Consider the following 24008-nt stretch of genomic DNA (forward strand, 5'->3'; position numbering starts at 1 on the left):
ATCTATGATATAGTACACTTATAATCTTTATATATTCACTATACCCAATTTAATAGTAGAAATAGACCTTTTAAATTTTGGGTCAAATTCTTAAACTTTGGTGTGCCATCAGAATTACCTTTGGGAGCATGTTAAAAATATAGATATCAGGGCCCCACCCCAAACCTACTCAATCAGAATCTACTGGGGTAGAACTGATTAAGAAAATGATTGTGATTCACACAAAATTTAAGAATTTTACTCTTGTTGTCATCATATTAATTCAAATTAATTAAGAGGAATTCAAATTAATAGAAAACTAGACACAGAATATTAAAGGAAGATAGCCTTCTAATCATTGGGTACATTAATTAACAAGCTAATTCCCAACTATTTCCAAGCAGAAGTTCTACCAGTGTTTTAATAATGTAAAAGAGAATGACAATTACTATACTAATATTGAGATGCCTGATTTTTCTCCTGAATCACTCCACTCCAAAATTCTGAAGGATAGTATAAGCAAGTTTTTGAAAATTTTATGTGTATACATTTAAAAGCTGTGAATTTTTTCACTGATTTATTTCCAATATAAGTTAATTTCATGTGTCAAAAGACAGCTGCATACTCCCTTAAAGATAAATAATAGCACTTTGATTTATGTATCACCTTCTTAGGAGTTGGCTGAGTGTGAGTCAATCCTTTATATCAACTCAGGATATACTAATGAAATATTTCTGAAACCTTAAACCTGAAAATTAAATCTTGGTCAATGCTCAAAGGTAGTATCTTAGTTCAGATGACTACTGTGAGAACAAAATGAGATAATGCATATAAAGCACTTGGCACAGTAGCAAGTATGTACAGCAAGAATCGCATAAATATTAGCCATTATTTTTCTATAATTCATTTTGCCAAATTAAATGTATGGTTAATATCAATTGTTTCATCATCTTTTTTTGGCCTGGCCTAAACCCAGATAGACCTAATAATTATTTATTACAAGTAAGAACATGAGCATAGTTCTATGGGCTCAGGAACTAAAATATATATTTCCCAACAAAACCAGTCATTTATTAAAAATGAACATTAGCAACAAATTCTTCAGAGTATATTGAGACTTACCAATTTTTCTACACTTCTATTAAAGTGATAAATAATCATGAAAATTATACATGGAGATTTAAACATTTCAAACAAGTTAAATACTTGGAAAAATAAAGGTTTATGAGGAAAGAATAAAACTGGAAAAATTTACATAAAAAAACGCTAGCAAGGAAACATTCAATGATCTATTCTAATCATTAAACATTGACAAACTGCAGTTGTATTTGCTTATAACATAAAGAAAAGACAGCAATATCATTTGGTTTCATAATGAAAACATTATATTAGACTGATGTCCTTTATGAGGTTCCCATTGGACTAACATCAAGATTAATTTTATATGTGAAAGATGGTCCTAATGTAATCATGAAGGTGCTATTCAAAGCCATAGTTCCCAAGTGAAATGGCATGGTATCCTAGACTATCACAAACACCCTCCCTCTATACACAGGACCATGTCAGCCAGCCAGCCTCCACTTCCACTGCAGTCCATCTGTGGCTACATTCTGGCTATTTGGTACCCAGAAGATGTCTTTATTGTACTACTATGGTTGGTAAAGGAAAAGAATATGAGCAGTACCAATTAGTGTCCTGAAGGTTCTTATATTTTGGTCTTCATTCATTTAAAAAGGGCAAAAGAGGAACAGAACATTTCAACAGACTGCTTCAACAAACACACCTCAGGAGTAAAAGCAGTAATAGTGATACTTTTGTTTCATATAAGACAAAATGTAATTACACAAATATTTATTCCTATCACAAACCAAGTTATAAACATTCTAAAAGATTCCAGTCCACTGATCACCTTAAGAAATTGCGTATCCTAGTGGTCACAGACACACAATTTGCGAATCAGACCTTGAGCACCAACCTCCTTTCACCACTTAATAGCCCTGCTACTTTGGGCAAAATTATTTAACTTCCACAAACCTCAGTTTCATCATATATAAAATGGGAGTACTACTTTATTTCCCAGATCCTAAGATGTCCCTGGAAAAAAATATATGTAAACATTTCTAAAGTGAAGATTAATCTGACAATTGATGTTAAAGGAAACTGGAGAGGCAAGAGGCAAACAAATAATTTGCCTGAGCACATGCAAATTGAGCTGTGAAAAGATATTTCTTGATCTGATTACCCACCTCGTTTGAGATGTTTACACTGGTGGCAATATACTTACCTGAACTTTAACTCAACTCAAGCTGTTAAAACATCTTCAAAAAGATTCCACTATGATATAGCATTAAAAGGAAAAATTACTGTGCTCGTAGAACACTGTAAGCCACATGCAATAAGTCTATTGAAATTACTAATGCACTCGGACTAGATCACACATAAAATTTTCAAAAGTAGAAGTTTGAGACATTGGTATGACCAATTAGATATCATGGAGCTAAATATCTAAATGTCAAAACTTCCAGCTGACTTTCAAGAAAAGTTATTTTAATTTTTAGATATGCACTTTAAATGAAGAAAAAATTTACAAGTTTAACCAAATAGAAACCACCAATGAAATTAATCTTCTTTGATATACTTATGCAATTACCAAGGTGCTAAAGAGATCTAGGCATAGGTTATAAAAGCAGCATGTCGATATGATGATGCACGTAATTGCTAATGGCCAAAAGTGATTCAGAAAAATCTGATGACTCTGAAGAAGTATAAATGCTTAAATTCAAACATTTATTACGATGCGAAAGAAGCTGGAGAATGAATAAAAGTTTATTATCACTAGCTACTACTAGAGAAAGAAGGAGAGAAAGACAGAGAAGAGACAGGTAAGTAGGTTCTCCCCTTCCCCCGCAAAAAAATACATCTTCCAATCAGTAGCACCTTTAAGACTCAAATTCAGTAATATCTACCTTTACCTCTACCTTCAAACTTTTTGATGAGGATTAAACGAGATCATCAGTAAAAAATTTGCCACACTGCATAGCACATGAGCATTCAGTGAATTGTTATTAGGTTGGTGCAAAGGTAATTGTGGTTTAAAAGGTTAAAAACAACTGTAAAAACCGCAATTACTTTTGCACCAACCAAATATCATTGATCACACTTTTAAAAAACATTAATTTAAATAATGACTGACAATAAATTATTCTTCAATTTTATAAGCTTAAACTACAGTAAGAATTTTGTGGAGTTTTTTTAAAATTCCCTAATTAAAAAAATATTTTACTTACATAATAATTATAGCAAGAACTATTTTGGTTAATTATAAACTTTATCTAAACCAGTTATTAATACTGTTTGTCATCCCTTGATGGTGATGGTGGTCGGTGTTGGTACGCTATTTCCTAGTTCTATCAGTTAAGATTTCATATCATTCTAATAGAACTAACAAAAATAAAAAGTTATGAAAAAGACAGCAAATTCATATTTATCTACATACTTTATTTATACAAAAAGTCAGACTAATAAAACAAAAGTGAAACTGGGTACACAGACATGTTTTCTGTGAACTACACAAAGTTATTTTTAATTTAATTAAGTTTTAATTAATTGCCAAGATGTGATATTCTTTGAAAATTCAAATTTTTTGGCTTCCCAGGAAAAAACAGAATCTGGCCACGCTGAGCATGGGCTGTAGTCAGCTAGAGCGGAGCAGCAGGTGCCCCACGCCTTGCCACTCTCTTCAGACGACCATAGTCTCAACCCTGCCCACTTTAGCCTTTTATTACCCTTCTGGCCTCTGTAAATATTTGAATCTCCAACTTTTAATGTACACATTTGACTTGTTTTTCTTACCTGGAGTTTCTGAAGAATTGGACAAGGGGGCAGATGCTTCAGCTAAGGCAGCTAATGTCGCTAATACTGACGTGGAGGAGTTTCCAAACTGAACAGCAGATACACCTGTTTCATCTATAAGAAAAGAGAAAATAGATATGAATTTTAAGAAACTTAACCTAATGCACTCTTCTGATATTGTTTTATTTTATTCAATTCTTATATGAGCTTGGATAATATTAGTTTTGTGAAAAACAAGCTGGTTTTTGAAAGATAATATTGCAGTACAGTTTACAATATCATCTTGTTTTAGATAATTTTGTCTCATAAAAATTTGCTTTTTTGCCAATTATACCAAAAAAAAACCCAAAGTGGCTGAAATTTTCTTACCCTCATTCTCCAACTGTCCTTTCTTAAAAGGATGAATACCTACTAACGCATAAAATCCCAACAGCTATCCTATATGCATCTCAATACCTGTTGCCTTGGATGAATTTTCTGAAGATACCAGACCTGTTAGGTTCACCACCCCTCCAGGTCCAATGATAAACTGTGGGGTCGCAGCATGTATCGTCACAGTGTCGGGACTCTCTGGGTTTGTGTTGATTTGGTTCTGCATAGCAATCTGGGGGACATCACCATGATGTTTTCAGAATTATAACCAGAACATATAGCACAAACTTTCAATGTAGTACAAACACAAATATAAAGGAACATTCTGTAATTTAAGAAGAATCATATAACACAAATGGAAATCTTTGTTTATGGTCTACTGAGAGTATAGCAGTAAATCACAGGTATGAATTTATATCTTAAGTTCTCCTGTTAGGTAAAATAGCAAAATCCCATGACAGGAGAAATGGGTGTCTGAAAGGCTTTTATAGAACACAGTTGAAAGATATTCTGCTGCTCTGTGACTACAGAAATTTAACTATTTAAACCAAATTATTTCCTCTTGTATACTATTCAGTAATATATAACATTACATATATAATGTCATCCTTTCCAAATAATTGTTCTCCGTCTTCAAACTTAACCCCCAAACTGCACTTTTAGGAGTAAAAGAATTGGAAGAGGTCTGGCAAAATTCATTTTCCTGAATATATAACATCTTTTAAGTGACTAGTTGAAGTTCAATAGAGTCAGATGGTCTTAGAGAACAGCTTTACTAGGAAGGATAACAAAACAGGCAAGAAGAAGCAGTAAGTAAAGAAGATAATTTACATCAATGGTATCTAGCTGCAGAAAAGAGAATGGCGGTTATTAGAAAAACTTGCTGAAAAGCCGTAATAACCATGCTCACAGATTTTTTTTTTTTGAGGATGGTGAAAAATAAAAGAAACCAACCAGAATGATAAAAACTGTATCACTCACTCAGGGGACATTATTATGGTTGCTAAAAAAATTTTTCTAGTGAAAGTATAACATTCTTTGAATAATCATATGGTATCCAAAACCATATGGTATGGTATGCAACAAAAATAATTAATAGAACGAAATGTCTAGACGAATTCAGGAACTTAAAAACACAGAAAGTAATCACCTAATCTAATCTTGTAATATTACATGCAATAACCATGGTCTTACAAAATCAGGAAAATGAACAGAAATGAACAAAGAGGGAGTGAAAGAGAAAAAAGCCTGTCCAAAATAACCAAGTCCAAAATCAAAAGCTACAAACTAAATAGTTCAAATCATCCAAAGACAGAGATCCTTTTATTTTCTTGAATTAAAAGCCAAAAGTTACCTGTAATATCTCTGCTAAATCTTCATTCCCATTGTCTATTGAAATATCAAATGCCGTTTTACAAAATTTACTTTGCGTGTGTACATCAGCACCATATTTGATTAAAAGTTCCACCACTTCTTGATGATTGTGTTCTGTAGCCCAATGTAGAGCTGTCATCTTTAACATGTCCTTTGCATTGACATCAGCACCATGCTACAAAAATATTTCAAAATAAGAGATTTCTAACATATGAAATATTTAAAATTACTGAAATGAAAATACTATACACTTTAAAGAATTTGCTACTAACATAATCAACTATTTTTTTGTGTTGAATAATCTGTATGTTCCAAGAATCACATTTGTCATTTAATCTGTTTCTATCATGCTGACTTTCCTAACTGCTTTCCTTCTAATTTCTTAAGAATGCAGCAGTTATTTTTTCAGTCACCCAGCTATGACCTTGAAGGACTAGAATAACACAAGTGAAGGAAAACTATGAGCATTCTTGCCAAACCCTCTTTAATTCTAGTTCCTTATTTACACAAAAATATCCTTTGCTTTCAAAACCAGTGCAATATAAAGAATTAGAAGGGAGCTATCTAGAGTTATATCATCCAATAGCCACGTATGGCTAGTAAGCACTTGAAATACAGCTAGTCCGAAAAGAGATGTGCTGTGTGTCTAAATACACACTGGAATTCAAAGACTTAACACTAAAAAAAAGGATGTGAAATATCTCATTAATAATTTTTATATTGATTCCATGTTAAAATGATAATATTTTGTATATACTGGGTTAAATAAAATATAGTATTAAAATTACATTTTACATTTTTTTTTTTTTTAAGATTTTATTGGGGAAGGGGAACAGGACTCCACTGGGGAGCAGTGTGCACTTTCAGGATTTTTTCCAAGTCCAGTTGTTGTCCTTTCAATCCCAGTTGTGGAGGGCGCAGCTCAGCTCCAGGTCCAGTTGCCGTTGCTAGTTGCAGGGGGCACAGCCCACCATCCCTTGCAGGAGTCGAACCGGCAACCTTGTGGTTGAGAGCCCACGCTCCAACCAACTGAGCCATCTGGGAGCTCAGCGACAGCTCAGCTCAAGGTGACGTGTTCAATCTTAGTTGCAGGGGGTGCTGCCCACCATCCCTTGCGGGACTCGAGAAGTCGAACCAGCAACCTTGTGGTTGAGATTCCATGTGGGAATCGAACCAGCAACCCTCGGAGTTAGGAGCAGGGAGCTCCCACCACCTGAGCCACCAGGCCAGCCCTACATTTTTTAAGATCTCTAATGGAAAATCTAGAATTATATTGATTCACATTTATGGCTACATTGTATTTCTTTTGGACACGTTGATCTGGAGGCTAGAATAAAACGGATTAAGAATATCGAAATCTACCATTCTCTATTTCAGAATTTTCTCTTAGGCATTTAAATGATTAAAGAAAAATCCCCATTTGTATTATTTATTTGTTTGTTAATCATCCAAACCTAATATTCCCTTCCATGAGCATTTTCACTGTATTGAGTAAGACAAAAGTATAGTCCCTCACTATGGCAGAGACCAATGTCTAAGAAACCAATTGTTTCACTTAACTAAGAACATACTTAAAGGAAACGTTCCCCACACCCCCAACAAAGGAAAACTTTAAGATAGTTTTCATTTGACAGGCTTACACTTAAAAAAATGAGGTAACGAGGGAAAAAGGTAGACATTCAATAAAACTAGTTTCCTTGTCCCTCTTATAAAACCATAAAGCCTTTGGGGGCTTCCTTTCAAAAGCAAAGTGCAAAAACAGAGAACACGTACCTTAAGTAAAACCTCTACTATGCTGGCATGGCCCTCAGAAGCTGCCATGTGTAATGGCGTTCGGTCCACTTTGGTTCTGGCATCCCTACTTACACCAGCTCGGAGTAGCACTTCTGTGGTGGAATAATGCCCGTATTGTGCTGCCAGATGAAGTGGAGAAGTTCCCAGCTATACCGCAAGGAAAACAATCCACAGTGACAGCCATTTTCAATACACTTCTATTACTACATTCTATTTTATATTTTCTGTTTACATAGCAAACAGATTACATTATCTATTTACAAAGTAACTCAAAATTCAAAAGAGATAATTTATGCTTATTACATTCTCCTCACAGAGGTCTGCAAGAATTCCCATATTCTTCTCAGTGAGGAAGAGAAGTCAGTATTTCATTGAACGCATACTTGCTTTCTTCATTTTTTATCAGATAAATAGCCTAATCAAAATTAATTTCATCAGGAATTTGAGATAATTAGGGTTTGAGAAATCTTTCTGCGTACTGGAATCTTTTCCTTATACCAACAACACAAAATTTTAATCTATGAAATTCATATAGTATAAATGTAATAGTGTACATTCTTACATTAAACTGTTTTGTAGGATTTAAAAACAAACAAATAAAAGCACCTAAGTGACATTTTTAAAGAAGTTCACATAGTCATTTTTCAAGGGAAAAATCTGATCTGAGGTGCACTTGCCAAAGGTCAGTCAGGACAGAACCAAACCAGAGCCCACTTCTCATAAAACTGGTCCCATGTGGTCTAGCTACCACATTCACAACATACAGGGGAAGTTTAAAATGTGAGTGAAGAAGAGCCTTATCAGAGGCATAACTGTTAATAGTTGAAAATTAGAATTAAGTTATATCACACACATGTAGAGGCATTGAACGTCCCTACAATTCTCTATCAAGGCACTGATGTTCCAAGGAACCAAGATAGCTCACCAGAATGTGAAATTTGCTGAGACTACTACTGTAATAACAGCAACTAAGGCTTTTTATTTAAGCACTTTTCATGGCAAGCACTATTCTAAGACCTTGACACATATTATCATTTAATTTTCTCAAAGTACTACTACTATCTTCATTTGTAATAAAAGAACCTAAAACACAAAGAGGTTACTAATTTACCTGAAGTCACACAAGAGTCATAATATAATATTATACAAAACTTGGCATTTGCTCTCAATACATGTAGAAATAATTTATCCTGATAATTTTTTATTAGTATTAAAAGCCTTGTATTTTTAAGGGAAGGTCTTTCTAACAGATCAAAGAGGATTCTTGAGTAGCTTTCTTTCTCCAAGTTTTATCATATTTTCCCATAACTGTCCCTTACTATAATCATGAATTCTAATATTTAATGAAGTAGCTCAATGCCCCATTTAGCAACCATGAATTCTGCTCAGTGTAATAATAGGGTTTACTTTGCACGTTTTTCTTCTTGAGACCTTTTTAGTTGATGATACAAAAAATATTATACATACATATATATGCAGTTTAAATGAAAAAAATAAGGTAAACACTCGTGAAACCACCATCACAGTCCAGAAAACATTGCCAGCAATTTAAAATTTTCCAACATGTCACTCCCCTCCTTCAGCCCCAGAGATAATTACTACTATGAATTTTGTAATAAACATTGCATTACTTTGTTTTTTATAATCACTTATATATCCCTAAATAACATACTTTGGTTTTGCTTGTTTTGAACTTTATTTGAATAGAATCATACCACATGTATTTCTCTGCAATTTGCCTTTCTTTGGTTAACATTATGTTCATGAGATTCACCCATGTTGGTTAAGTGTAGTTCACTAATTTTCTCTGCTCTATAATATTCTACTGAATGAATAAGCCACAATTAATTTAACCAATCTACTAATGAACATTTGGGTTTTTTCTAGTTTTTTGTTGTAATGAATAACGCTACTATTAAAAATCTTGTACAAGTCTCAAGTACATGAATAAGAGTTTCGTCTGGGAATATTTTTAGAAATTCAGTGGCTACATCACAGGGTATGCACATGTTCAAATTTACCAGATACTGCCAAACTGTCCTCTAAAATGTTTATACCAATTCTTACATCTCTTCACCAATGCTTGGTACTGCAAGATTGTTTTTGGTTAATCTGGTGGATATAAAATTTCACAATTTTATTTTGCATTTGTCCAATTATTAATGACTCTGAGCATCTCTCCATGTTTACTGGTCACTCAAACTTTCTCTTTGGTCAAGTACCATATCGAGTCATTTGCCCAGTTGTTTGTTTTGTCTTTTTATTAGTCATGAGAATTCCTTATGTATTATAAATACTGATCCTTCTTAAGATCCTTTTGTCTTAATATACTACTATATCACTATGATGTATCTAGATACAGATTATGGTTTTTTTAATTGATCCAGCTGGAGATTTGGTGGGCTACTTGAATCTGTGAGCTACCCTCAGTCCTAGAAAAAGCTGAGCTTTTATGTCTTAAAATTATTTCATCCCTATTCTCACTGTCCTTATGGATTTATGATTATACTCGTATGTCAGACTTTCTGACACAAGCATTCATGACTTCTACATCTTTTATAATTTGTATCAATTTTTCTCTGTTTTATATTCTGGATGACTTTTTTTTTTCATATCTTTTTTTTCATAGTTTACTAATTTTCTCTTCGCTGTTCCCAATCTGCTATTAAAATCTTATCTAAAGTCCTTGTAAGTCTGCTTGTCAGTTGTTTCAGTTGGTTGTTGTCCAAGCTGCCTTGTTTCCTTGTGTACTCAGTTGTTTTTGAGCTTTCATTTCCATGATCTTTCATTTATGGATATAAAGCCTGGAATGAAGGTAGGTACCTCTAGAAAGGATATTCATTTGCTTCTACCAGGAACCTGGGGAAATCTCTAGTGCAAAGATCACTCTAAATTCATTTTTCAGTACATGGTGTTACAGAAGGCATAGAATTTATGGATTTAGGACAAATATGTGTACGACAGATGGCTCATGACTCCAAATTCTCAACAAAATTTTTCCTCTCTCCATTTGGTGCCTTGGTTCAAGTCTTTTCTTTGCAGTACCCTAACAACAGGGGGAACAGTAGAAGCAGGTAGGAGAAGGGAGGGGGTACTTCTGGTTTATCCTTGCACTTAAGGTGCATGTCTTTGGGATTCCAGGACTATGGGGAGAGGATCTCCTAGAAGACTTCTCTCTATGATCAGTCTCAGGTTTATCTTCAGCAATCCATGCTAGTGAGGTGGGAAAACCAACAGAAAAATTTACTGAGGTCAGCAAATGTTCTTAGGGTAAAATTTCTCTGGGTTCTGGCCTTCACTTAGTTTTTCAGGTTAATAATCTCTCACTTTCTAATTCATGAGATTTTTTAAATATTTAACCAAAAAATCTTTATCTTTTAAAGTCAGATGTTAAAATATTTATGGAAATAATGAAATGGTTCCTGGAATTTGTTTTAAAATAATACAGAACAAAAAAAGTGGACAGTTATAGAGGAAACAAAATTCATCATGATTTGATAATTTTTAAAGTTGGATGAAGGGTATGAAGGAGTTGATGCATGTTTGAAATTTTCCACAATAAAAAATTTTTGTTTTGTTTTTAATGAAAAATACAAAAGTACATGAGACAAGTATGCCAAAAACAACAAAATCAAAAATGTGGAATTTTAAGTTGTTACCAGTGGAAGGGTTAATCCAGATTCCTAACCCTCCATACTCCCAAAATTATCCCTTTTGATTTACTCCCAGAATTAAATAAGAGTTATGGTTTTTGTCTTCCTCACAACTACCTTCTATAGTAATTAAGAACTCCTTATTTCTTTCTTAATGGTCATGTTTGCAAGAATTTTATAAGTATCAATTGAAATGCAAACATTTTTTTCTTTTTAGAAGCAATTATAACATTAACCCCAATCTTTATCTGTTATTTTCTAAACTATAAACTCTACTCATGCTATTTATAAGACCTTTAAATTAAACCCCAAGCAGCTGCATTTTACATTCATCCTACATTACTGAACTCCATAGTGAAAAACCCTTTTGTGGGCAGAGTATTTGGAAAAGGTTGTCAAATATCAAAAAAAGGAAGAAAGAAAAGAAAAACAAAAGAAAACAAAAGAAAACAAAAGAAAACAAAAGAAAAGAAAAGACGAACCATTCCCTTTAAAAGACGGCTGTAATTCTAAAATTTCAAACAAGTTCACAAAAAAATTTTTTTACAATTTATAAAGACAATACGGACTACATTTTTATCTGGAAAAACTCAAAAATGAGATTGAAAAAAAAACACCACAACATTAAAATCATTCTTTACCCAGTCTGTAGTAAAAGGAGCTCCATTTGCCATCAAAATACGAACTTCATCATCTTGACCCGCTCGTGCCGCTTCTAAAAGCTTCTTTCCCAAATCTACCAGGGACATCTAAACAAAACATAGATGAATTTAGTATCTCCAAAGTTACAAAAATGTCCCAGCCTAGTGAGTCATTAAACGGTCCCATTTCTGAGATCAACTTTGAAGAAGGTAAAAAAAAAATATATATATATATATATGTATAAACATCTATCAATAAAGACACATTTCATATTTACATATACAGATCAACTTTGAAGAGGCAAAGAAAAAAATATATATATATAAACATCTATCAATAAAGACATATTTACATATACAGAGGGTGCCAAAAAAATGTATACACATTTTAAGAAAGGAAAAAATTGTATTAAAATTGTAATACTCAATACCAGGTGTGCCAAAAAAATGTATACAAGTGGATACTTTGGTCAACGTTGCTCAAGCAGTAGTTCACCATAATCAGAAGTGTCTGGACACTGATGGTAACCACTTTGAGCACCTCTTGTAATTGCAGAAGTCAAACATGACTTGCTCAAAGTAGTTACCATCAGCGTAATTTTAATAGTTTTTTCCTTTCTTAAAGTGTGTATACATTTTTTGGCACCTTCTTTATATTAATTATTTGTATAATGTGAACAATCTAAATGTAGGAAATGGTTAAATTGTAAAATCTAGTAAAATAAAAATGCAGTACTTAAAATAATAGTTTTGAAGTCATAATAACATTAAAAAGTTATGCCACATAAGTGAAAAAAAAGGACACAAAACTAATTTTTGAATGTCAAAATATGCACATAGAGAAAAAAATACTGAAAAATATTAAAAATTGTTCAGGTGATATGGTTATGGGAAATTTTGCGTCCATTTTACAAAGTTTCGGCTATATTACTACATTATTTTCCTGAATTTAAAAAGTGGATCTTTTAAGAGGCAAATTATACTGTATGACTGTAAAATAAGTAAATGCTGACATTACGGAAAAGTTATATACTGACTTACTAAACAAGAAAAGGCAGGATACTGAGGACTTAAAATAACAAACTTACTGATCTGTTTATAAGAATGCAACAAAACTGATGCATTTGAACATATAAACTTCTCCCATAATTCTGCAATTATCTTAATTTTTCAAAATATATCATATTTAACAACCTAGACTACTTAAGTTACTGTGGTTTTTAAATACCATGAGCAATATAACTGTGTAGTAGATTAAGTAGCTGAATACTCTGAAATCAACGGTTCTCATGGTAGCAGCAATGCCCCCTAAAGAGCCCTCTGAATATATATGTATATGGAGGCATTTTGGGGATTGATTGGGAGAGTAGGCTCTACCTGCTAGCATTTAATGGGCAAGTACCAGGGATAGTAGGGGTCTAGCAATGCACGGAACAATTCAGTATGGCACATTGTCATATGTTCTTGATGAATTTCAAACATTCCATAGAATATATCTAAGGCTAGAATTTAATGTGCAAATAACACGTATTTTTCCACAGTTATTAATGCATCCCAGATTTTCTAAATAATATTTCCAAATAATATTTCCATATTATAAATGTATTTGTTTTGTTCAGAACTTTACTAAGAGTTGCTCACCATTTTGGAAAAACCATATCACCAATGTCAATGCCACTTGGGTATCTGAATCACCAATGTAACACTGTACGAGATATGACAAGTTCGTGAACTTCTTACAATGATGTTGCTAACCTTTTTTGATATGAGGGATTATTCATTATGAATTTGTATCAACTGGACAGTTAATCAAATATACTATTTAGAAGTGCTGAAAAGGTTGCGTGAAAAAGTTAGACAACCTGAACTTCTTGCCAACAACTCATGGCTTTCGCATCATGACAATGCAACAACTCACACAGTACTGTCGGTGAGGGTGTTTTTAGCAAGTAAACTAATAACTGTATTGGAACACCCTCCCTACTCACCTGATCTGGCCCCCAACGACTTCTTTCTTTACCCAAAGATAAAGGAAATATTGAAAGGAAAGTATTTTGATGACATTCATGACATCAAGGGTAATATGATGACAGCTCTGGTGGCCATTCCAGAAAAAGAGTTCCAAAATTGTTTTGAAGGGTAGACTAGGCACTGGCATCGGTGCATAGCTTCCCAAGGGGAATACTTCGAAGGTGACCATAGTGATATTCAGCAATGAGGTATGTAGCACTTTTCTAGGATGAGTTCACGAACTTACTTGTCAGACTTCGTATGAATCACGCTTTCACACCTATCACATCACAATGATTCTATGCATAGGTGCAAGCATTTGACTACCTCTTCTGCCATCTAGTGTAGTCTGCTCAAGTTTTTACATACTAAAATACACATTTTATTATAAGTTGCTTTCCTTTTATTTCTCCTGTTATTATAATTGGGGTATTATAATGTTATTTTAAAATTATGCAGATAAGTAACAACTATGATTTTCATTTCAAGCTGGCAAAGGGACAATATAAATTTTTCATTATAAAAAAGTAGCAATGGATCTAAAAAGACTGAAAATCAATGAAAAAAAATACACGTGAAATCAAGTACGACCAAAATCAAAGGTGCTAATTTTCTTGTCAAGATACTTAGTAAAATGTAAAATAATAAAAATACCAAAATGTAGCAATTTCACTTCCGATTCTCACTTCTGTGAACCATACACGTCATAGAATAATTCTGAGTCTTAGAGGAACTCAGTTGCATTAAGACAACAAAATTGACCCAAGGGACCATCGCTCCAGATCGAGCCCTCAATTTACTTAGTAGTTCATTATCTACTAAATCCTCAGAGATAAAGTAGTATTAGACTTAAATAAAACCACTAAAGGCTTAGCATTAAATGTTGTTTTGTATACCAAATAACAAATAAAGAAGCACAATTCAATGCAGTAAATTTTAATGAATGTTAAAATACTCAGTGAAAACATACTATGTGTATGGCACTGACTGCCATCTAGTTTATTACTCCTTCCGTCTTGAAAAGCAACCCAAAAATCTGTCATATTAAATTCCATTTTTAATTTCTTTAGCATTACTAAAGAAGCTTATCACAGTCTGATACAAACCATTATTTTTTTTAACACCAATTAAAATGAATTTAAATAAGATCTGTAGAGGAACTTCAAAATGTCTACAAATAAACCTGCTTTTGCTCAAAAGTACATGCTAAGAGAGCCATCTAGTGGTAACAGGAATTACCACCAATATTTAAATTTTTAAAGTTTACTCTATTTTGCTTTGAATTTCTGTAATTCATAGTTCATAGAGCTGTTGTGAGATTATAGCATCTCCTGGGCATGAAAACTCTCCATAAAACTGTAAAATACTAGTTCCATGTGAATTGCTACTAGCACTCTTAAAAAAGAATTTGAATAAAAACACAGAAAATGTAATCCTATTGTAATATACTTAATAATAAACCTTGATTGTCTCATTAAAAATTTGCAACATCACTCCTAGAATACAATTATAAAGCCAATAAAATTCTTCATCAAGCAATTTAGCACTCTGTATGCATCAAAAGCCTTTAAAATGTTCATATTCTTTGACCTAGTAATTCCACTCATATAAATCTGTCATAAGGAAACTATCTGAAATATAACTAGTATTATAATAGTAATGTTGTAAAATAGGGAAAAACTGAAATTCCCTACTATAAACAATAGTTAAAGAAATTCAAATAGATTATAATGGAATATTGCAGTCTTTATTTTCATGTGTTTACTTTTTATTTTGGAAAATTTTGAGTAAATATAATAAGACACAATAGTATAATGAACTCCCACACAGCCACCACCTACCTAGCTTCACTATTATTTATGGCCAGCACATTTCCCACACACACACATATTATTTTGAAGCAAATATCAGACATGTCATTTTGTCTGTAAATATTTTAGTACGTATCTCTACAAGATAAATATAGATTTTGAACCATAATACTATAGTAATTTAAAACTATTATTTACAAATAGCATGTAATAATATAAGAATCAGGACTCTAAATTGAATATACACCATGATCTTAACTATGAAAAAAAATGCATAGAAAAATACTCAGAATCAATATATCATGATATTTTAAATTACAGATTTTTCCCTTTTTCCTAGTCTTCTCTGCTTTGTAACTTTTTTATAATGAGCACATATTAATCATGTAATTAAAAATAAACTTCGATTAATAAAAAGCTTTTCATCAAAATTAGGTAAGATTAATAAGCCTTTAATATAGGAAATTAGATGTTGCAGAACATTTTTTAATAGTAAAAGGATGACTCCAAGTCCTTTTACTTAGTAAAAGTGACTCCAAGTAAAATTAAGCACATTATAACCTTATGAATAACTATATTATATGAAAATATTCTTGGGCATCAGAATTTAGTTGCCTACATTCTCATAAAAAATGAACTTCAATAAGTGTAAAAGTAGTGCCTGGCATCTTGCCAAATCTTAATCTATAATACATTATCTCATTTAATCTGAGCAATTTTACCAAAACGTTACTGTCTCCATTTTACAAAGGAGGGAAACAAAAAGTAGAAAGATTTATCAAAGAGCACTAGTTTTGGTCTAAAGGTAAGACCCATTTTCTTAACTCTTCTTATATTCTGAATGAGAGAATAGTGACAATCTGCTGGGATATAAAAGAGCATACCCTCCAAGGATTTAAACTTAGTCTCTCTGTGTAATTCCTTTGAAGGGAAAAATCATCATATGAACTCTGATATATTTGGATTTTTCTCCTGTTTCCATTTTATCTTATGAATGTTGGTTTTTTTCACTTTTTCTAAACTTAAAAATAAAATGACATTTTCAACATAAATTATCTAAAAAAAACCTATCTCCCATATACCCTTATTTCAGAAAGGCACTAGAAAATGTACTACACCAAACCAGGAGTAAACCAGAAAGAATTAGAGCATCAGGAAATAAGGGATCCAACATAGAATGGAAGAGGATTCTCCCATATGGGTAAATGGAGAGACCCCATGATAACAGCTGTGCCACAGACCTGGAACACAAATCCAGACTGGAGCCAGAGAACAGACGTTCCAGGAAGGAGGTCTCTAAGGAAAAGACAGATGCTGAGTCTCCTAAGAAAAAAGTGAAACTTTCCGTGAAGAGTGTGAGATTGATTAATGATGGATACAAAAGACTAGCAAAAAAAATAGACAATTTCTTTTTCAAGGGAAAAGAAAACTATATAAGAAAGGAAATGTAATCCCAATGTGTATATGACATGGGTTAGCGAAGAGTAGTAGTTCCAGTGTCATAATGACCACTGAATGCTAATGTAAACAAAATTTTCGGTAGAATTCTATTAAGATGAAGGGCGAGGAAAAAAAATGTATATGTGGGTGGTTTGATTTAACAAAGCAAAAGCTTCATTTTCATAAGTAGGAAGTCAAAGATATCTAAAATAGAAAAATCAAGAAATAGCATAAGCTTGTTATTTAGAAATATGAACGGAAAGTACTAGGGAAAAAACAGTGAAAAGACATAAAAGGATGTCTCTGGAAAAAAAAAGTTCTGGGGTATAAAGGAATAACAAGGGACTGCGGATTTTTTTTTACCATAAACTTTGCATTTTTTTACTTTTTCAACTATGTACATGTATACTTTCATACAAATAAAATTGCAAATAAACAAATATATGTTTATATAAAAAATATGTGGTTCAAATTTAAAGTCATCTCCACACCTCCCTGTGGTCTTAGTCCCCAGAAGTAACCACTATTTAAATGTGTAGTGTGTATCCTTCCATGCATGCAGAAATACAATATGTACAATGTTTAAACAAAGAAAAACACAAAAAAAGGATCATACTAAACTTGTTTTTTTTCACTTAACAGGGATCCCCTTGTTTTATCAGTGACATCTTTCTATGTAAATACGCAGATTTAATAAGCATTCTTTTTACTGGCTGCGCTAGGCTGAATAATGGCCCCCCTAATTCTCAGAATCTGTGACTGTGTTAGTTTACATGGCAAAAGGACTCTGCAGATACTATTAAATTAAGGGTTTTAAACTAGGGAGATTATCCAGGTGGGCCTAATGTAATCAAACAGGGCCTCACAGGAGGGATGCAGGAGGGGCAGAGTCAAGAGAAAGAAGCAAAGATGAGAGAACACAACTGCTAAAATCTTAATTTCATGTCTTCTGACCTCAAAAACTGTAAAATAATAAATCTGTGTTGCTTTAAGGCACTATGTGTGTGGTAATCTGTTATAGCAAATAGGAAATTATTACACTAAGAAATAGGAAAAATAGAGTATTGAGTACATTAGTTATTCAATCCCTATTTCATTTTTTACGAATAGTGCGGCAACACACACATATACTTGGGTTAGCACTTTCATCCCAAGACACGTCAAAATTCAAATTGTCCAAGCACTGGCTTGTTCCCTAACGTCAGAAACCTTGGGATCATCCTTAACTCCTCCTTTTCCCCCATCCCCCTTAACTGCAGTCATCAAGACCTGTCACTTTTACCTCCTAATTCTCTCTCAAATCCTTCTACCTCTTTCCACTGATAGAGTAGGCCTTCAATAAGTATTTGTTGATTAGCTTTTCTCCTCTGCTACAATCTTTGCCTATGCCTCCATCCTTTCTCTCTTACAGCACCTGTAAACTTGTGTCTATGTCTCAGTCTTGCCTTCCTCTAATTTATTCTCCACTCTGCTTCCAAACTTCTTAATTATTCTTAAACAGAAATCACGTCCCTCTCCTCAGTTAACTCACATGAAATCAAACTCTTTGCCATGAGATTCAAGGCCTTTCATGTTTGGCATCTATTGCCATCACCTCCATAAACACTGCTCACCACCTCACACTGAACTCTATACTCCAAGCAGTATGTTGTACTATGTATGGCTCTTTTCCTCACCTTTGGGCAAAGTATTCCCTCTGCCAAGAATAATGCTCTTCTCTCCATGTCCGCTTTTGCCATATTTAATTCCTACTTTTCCTTCAAAAGTTCAGCTTATCTAATCAGAGAAGCCATCCCTGATTGCCCCAAAATTAACTCAAACGTCCTTCCCATGTGCTCTTCTAGCATCCTAAGTTTGTCTATCATGGCATTTATCATACCACATTAAATGTTCCTGTTTACGGGTTACAGGTTGTCACTGAGCCTGGGCTATGGTGCCTAGTAAATGTTCAATAAATATTCACTCGCTGAATAATGAATGTTTGACATACAGTCGAAACTCCAGAAATACTTGGGATAATCAATAAAATCAGAACATTTGACTTTTTAAATGTAAATTATGCCGACAGCTTCACAACTTCCAAGAAATACTATAATCAATAGAATGCTCACTGAATTCCTGTCAACCTCATTGTAACCAAATTCCTTATACTAAGTGAATGAGGCTGGAACTCACCTAAATATTCTCTTTTTATTGGCAGCAACTCAAATGGACAAATTTGGTCCAAAAAAATCTGAGGTCAATTCTGTTTTATGAGTCAAAAGGGAAAAGTATGAACATAATCAATAAATCAGAATAATGGCTTTGTCTGGGACTCTCAAAATCACTCTTGGACCTGCCAAAGTGGTACATATTGAAAAAAATCTGGACAGAGAGCCTGAATTTATCTAATAATCAGCAACAGGACTGTGAAGCAACAACTCAAGGCCACCCTCAACGACAGTGGGTCAAATCAGTACCAAACTTAGAGTTCAAAGGTTTCAAATTAGTATGTTCTAGAACTGAGCTGCCCAGCACTATAGCCACTGAGCATTGCAATGTGGTTAGTCAAAGCTGAGGTGTGTATAAGTATGATGCACCAAATTCTGAACACTTAGGACCAAAAAGTAGGTAAAGTATCTCATTAATAGCTATTATATCAATTACATGTTGAGATGGTAATATTTTGACTATATGGGGTTAAATAAAATATTACAAAAATTAATTTCACCTGTTTATTGTGTGTGTTTTTTCATGTGGCTACTAAAAAGCTTTAAATTAAGTATGTGTCTTGCATTATATTTCTATTGGACAGAGCTGTTGTAGAAAATCCTTGAAGGCACCAACTTTAGAAATTGCAAAATGTTGAACATTTTAAAATTCTCCTCATCTTTGTAATCCACTGTCCATTTATCCCATTCATCTCTTTTATCACATGTATGTATTTATCCCAGCAAGAGACTGAGGCTTGCAAAAAGTAAAAAGAGGGTAAAAGTAAGGCTATAACTCTCTTGGAACCAGGCCAGTAGATGGTTTCGAACTCATCAGAGAAGTATAACTTACTTGCTTATTACAAAGTAAAGCCAACAAACTGCTGGATGTTAGAAGTCACAACAGGAAACCATCAATATCCTGCCCAACAGTAAGAATGCACACACTTTGATCCTCTCTCCAAGATTTCTTACATTCATCCCCTCCTCCCCACTACCTCTAGTCTTATACACTCACTGCCTTATACCTCAAACATCACAATAGCCTCTTAGCTGACCTAACTCTAGTTTCTCCATCCTGCTGCCAGGAAATCCTCTAAAATAAAATTTCAATTCAAACATTTCTATTAGTGAGTCTCTACATAATACCTACCCTAGAAGAATTCATCATATAGTAGGGAAGACATACTCGTACATCTCATGATTCCCTGTTCTACAATTCTTATCAGTACAACCATTTTAAAAGAACAATTTATCAATATCTAGTAGAGTTGAAGATGCACTTACCCTTTGACCCAGGGATTCCAATGCTGGTAAGCTAACCTATTTCCTTGTGTATTCTAAAAATGTACACAAGGAGAGGAAATATGTATAAGAATATTTGTAGAAACATTATTTGTAATAGGAAAAAAAAAGAAACTACAAATACCGTGTCCATCAAGAAAAATATTTTCAAGTTTTTATTACAAAACTTTTCAAACATAGAAAAGTGTATGTATGTGTGTGTGTGTGTGTGTGTGTGTATGTGTGTGTACACACACACTCCGATATGACCACCCACATTCTAAATTAAAAGTTGGCCATCTTGCTTCATCCTACTCCTTTAAAAAAAAAAAGTACTTTACAGCTGACACATGGCATTTGGTTGCTATATCTCTAAATCATTTCTATTCTAGGACAATTTCCCTTTCCTCCATCTACTCCACCCCTCTTTTTCTCTCTCATGACATTAAATAACCAGTTCATTAGCATCTCACATCTGGATTTTCCTGATTGCTTCTTCAAAGTGGTACTTAATTTCTTCACCTCCCATATTCTTATTAGCTGAAAGTTAGTCTAAGCTTGACTAAATACAGATTTTAAATTTTGGACAAAAAATATTTCATAGTTGATGCTATATACTTGATATTGAATCACATCAGAAAGCACACATTTTTTGGTTCATTCTTAAGGATACTAAGATTAATAACCAGGTTGGTGATAGCCTAATACTTCCACTGTAAAGTTATATTGTTTTACTTTGAAACCAACTGGTACTCGGTGGAGTGTTACTTTGGCACCATGTGAATACCAAAGTCCCAATGAACCTTTTGCCTAATAGTTTTAGTATCCATTAATGATCCTGACACAAGCCAATTGTAACAGGTTGTAACAAATTATGACTTAATAATTCTATAATTCTTTCTATGTTTATTATCTGGCATTAACTATGATTGTTTCTACTAAAAAGGCAGTTCAAACGTTTAATCACCAATTTTCAGAGTAAAGAATAGGTATAAATAGCCATCTCCATTTGTTTTTATTTTTTGTTGTTGTATGTTGTGTCAGTAAATTACTCATTCTTTGATGTTCAAACTGTCCCAATTTTGGCTAACCAGAGCCTCTTCATATCGGCTTTTGCATCTTTAAAAGCTTTCCTGCTTCTGGCTCAAGATGTCCCCAGTTCACTATGTATGTTCCCCGACTCAGTCCTGGAATCTGTAATTTTTTCAAGGAGCCCTGGATTCTAAGTGTTGAAAGACCAACACTGAGATAATAGAAGTACTCATATCTACCAAAGTGACACACTTGTTTCTAGGTCCTTTTAGTGGAGAGAGCTAAGAAAGAAACATACATATATTTGAACAGAATTAAGAAATAAATTTTTATATCATAAATTCATATTGACATTTATAATTCAAGTTCAACACTATCAGGTTTTTTGCTTAAGTTTCTTTGATTTCATACATGTATCTCTATCAGTTCCTAATATATAAACATAAAAACTCACTGGCTTTACCCTACAATATATATACCAAATGATGTAAAAATAAAAACACCAATATTACAACTAGCAATTAAAAGTTTAAGATTTTTTTTAGTTCTTTTTGTCCTTAGCATATATGCCATTTAGTGTTGAGCTCAAAAGACACTTGATATAGTGTTTTTCTCCATGCATTTAAATAACTTTGATATACACATAGGTTCATTTGTTCAAGATTGTTCTCAATTTTAGGGATTGTTCTTGATTTAATTGTAATTTTTCAATGTGTAAAATATTTTCCCAATTCAAAAGTCACATGTACCACAGTAGGGGATACTGATAAAGGGGGAGGTTATGCATGTATGGGGGCAGATGGCATATGGGAAATCTCTGTACTTTCTCCTCAATTTTGCTATGAACCTAAAGCTGCCCTAAAAAAAATTAAGTCTTAAAAGAATCATTTTGGAGATAACTGAGGAAATGTGAACACTGCCTAAATATGTAACAATATTATGGAAGTATATTGATATTTTTCCAGATATGATATAGTTTAAGTTTATATATTTTTACAGATAAAAATACCAGAGGTGCCAAAAAATGTATACACATTATCAGTATATATTAAATATTACAATTTTAATAGTTTTTTTTCCCTTTCTTAAAATGTGTATAGTTTTTTGGCACCCTCTATATATTTATGGATTAAATAATGTGATACTTGGAATTTTTAAAATAATTTGGGAAAATACATGAAACTAGTCATGAGTTGACCATTTTTGAAGCTGGGTAATGAATACTTTGGGGTTCATTATACTCTTTTCTTTCCTTTTATATATTTAAAGCTTTCCATACAAAAAGTTTTTTAAAATTTACCCTCCTTTTGGATAATATAAGGACCTTAGAATCTAAAACTCCACTTATCCCCCTTCTTTATTGCTTGCCTTTTAATCTATTAGATATTTTTATTGTTTTATACAGTCGGTATTCATTTTTCATTTTCCAAATATATCACTTTAATTTTCAGCTCTTCATACACTTTATTTCTCCATTGTGGGATTAATTTCATTCTGCACAAAGTGTATCCTTTACAATTGCACTAATGTGGTGCCTGTGGCTATTTACATTTAAACTAATTAAAAATTCAGTTCCTCAATCATATTAGACACATTTCAAGTTCTCAATAGCCCATGAAGCTTATGACTACAATATTGGACAGTACAGATAAAGAATATTTCCATCTTCACAGAAACTTCTATTGACCAGTGTGGTTTGAATTATCTTTAATGGGTGAGATGCTGGTAACAATCTGTTTTTGTATAAAGTATCTTTATTTCATCATCATTCTTTAAAGATATTTTCACTAGGTGTAAAATTCTAGGTTGGCAAGGTTTTTTCATTTCATATTGCAGGTATCATTTCATTGTCTTCTGACTTCCACTATTGCTGTTGAGAAGTCATCTGTTAATCTTCTTGTTCCTTTGATGTTATCTTCTTTTTTCTCCAGCTTCATAAGAATCTTTTCTCTTTATCATTGGATCTCTGTAATTTCATTGCAATGTGTCTAGGTGTAGATTTATTTTTTATATACGTAGGACATAAACAAACTGAACCCTAGTTTGTTATCGTTCATTGGTTCTGGAAAACGTCAGCCATCATCTCTTTAAATGTCCCACTTTCCTCTCTCCTCTTCTTCTGAAATTCCAATTAAGACCTTCTTACTTCACGCTCCCTCTCTCTTACCTTGCCTTCTATTGTTTCCATCTTTTTGCCTCTAAGCTACATCCTGGATAATTTTGTCTGAACTATATTCCAGATCAATAATTTTTCTGATGTATCCAATCTGCATGCAAACTACATTGTTAAGTTTTTAATTCAGTTATTGTATTTTTCATTTCTAGCAGTTGTATTTTTTTTCCAAATCTACAATGCCCCCTTTTTTAGTTTCCTGTCTTCAAGTTTGTCATTTATTTTTGTAAACACAGTAAACATGGTTGTTTTAGCATGTATCTTCTAATTCTAATATATGATGCCTATGAAAATCTTTTTCTGCTACCTGTTGTTTCTGCTGGTTCTTACCTGTGTTTCCTTGTGTCTTTGTATGCCTGGTTATCTTTGATTACATGCTCGTTCGTGTCCTTAAAGAACTACTT

At 33.1% G+C, this 24008-nt stretch overlaps 1 protein-coding gene across 12 annotated transcripts in view; it reads right to left on the bottom strand.

Annotated features, from left to right (window-relative positions):
- Positions 1-24008, bottom strand: part of GABPB1 (GA binding protein transcription factor subunit beta 1) — a 57766-nt gene that overhangs the window by 17391 nt on the left and 16367 nt on the right. For 6 of the 12 annotated variants that reach the window (XM_019730661.3, XM_074327751.2, XM_074327750.2 and 3 more), the window contains exons 2-6: positions 11666-11773; positions 7351-7518; positions 5558-5752; positions 4288-4435; positions 3832-3945 (exon numbers count right to left, since the gene is read on the bottom strand). In XM_019730661.3, the coding sequence (XP_019586220.1) occupies positions 3832-3945; positions 4288-4435; positions 5558-5752; positions 7351-7518; positions 11666-11773 (733 nt within the window). Of the gene's footprint in view, positions 1-3831; positions 3946-4287; positions 4436-5557; positions 5753-7350; positions 7519-11665; positions 11774-16727; positions 20330-20402; positions 20425-24008 lie in introns of those variants that run through there. The other 6 variants (XM_019730667.3, XM_074327754.2, XM_074327753.2 and 3 more) reach the window with 3 other exon arrangements.

Source organism: Rhinolophus sinicus, chromosome 3, assembly GCF_057876585.1.
Source record: "Rhinolophus sinicus isolate RSI-liver-muscle chromosome 3, RSI-T2T, whole genome shotgun sequence".
Classification (NCBI taxonomy): Eukaryota; Metazoa; Chordata; class Mammalia; order Chiroptera; family Rhinolophidae; genus Rhinolophus; species Rhinolophus sinicus.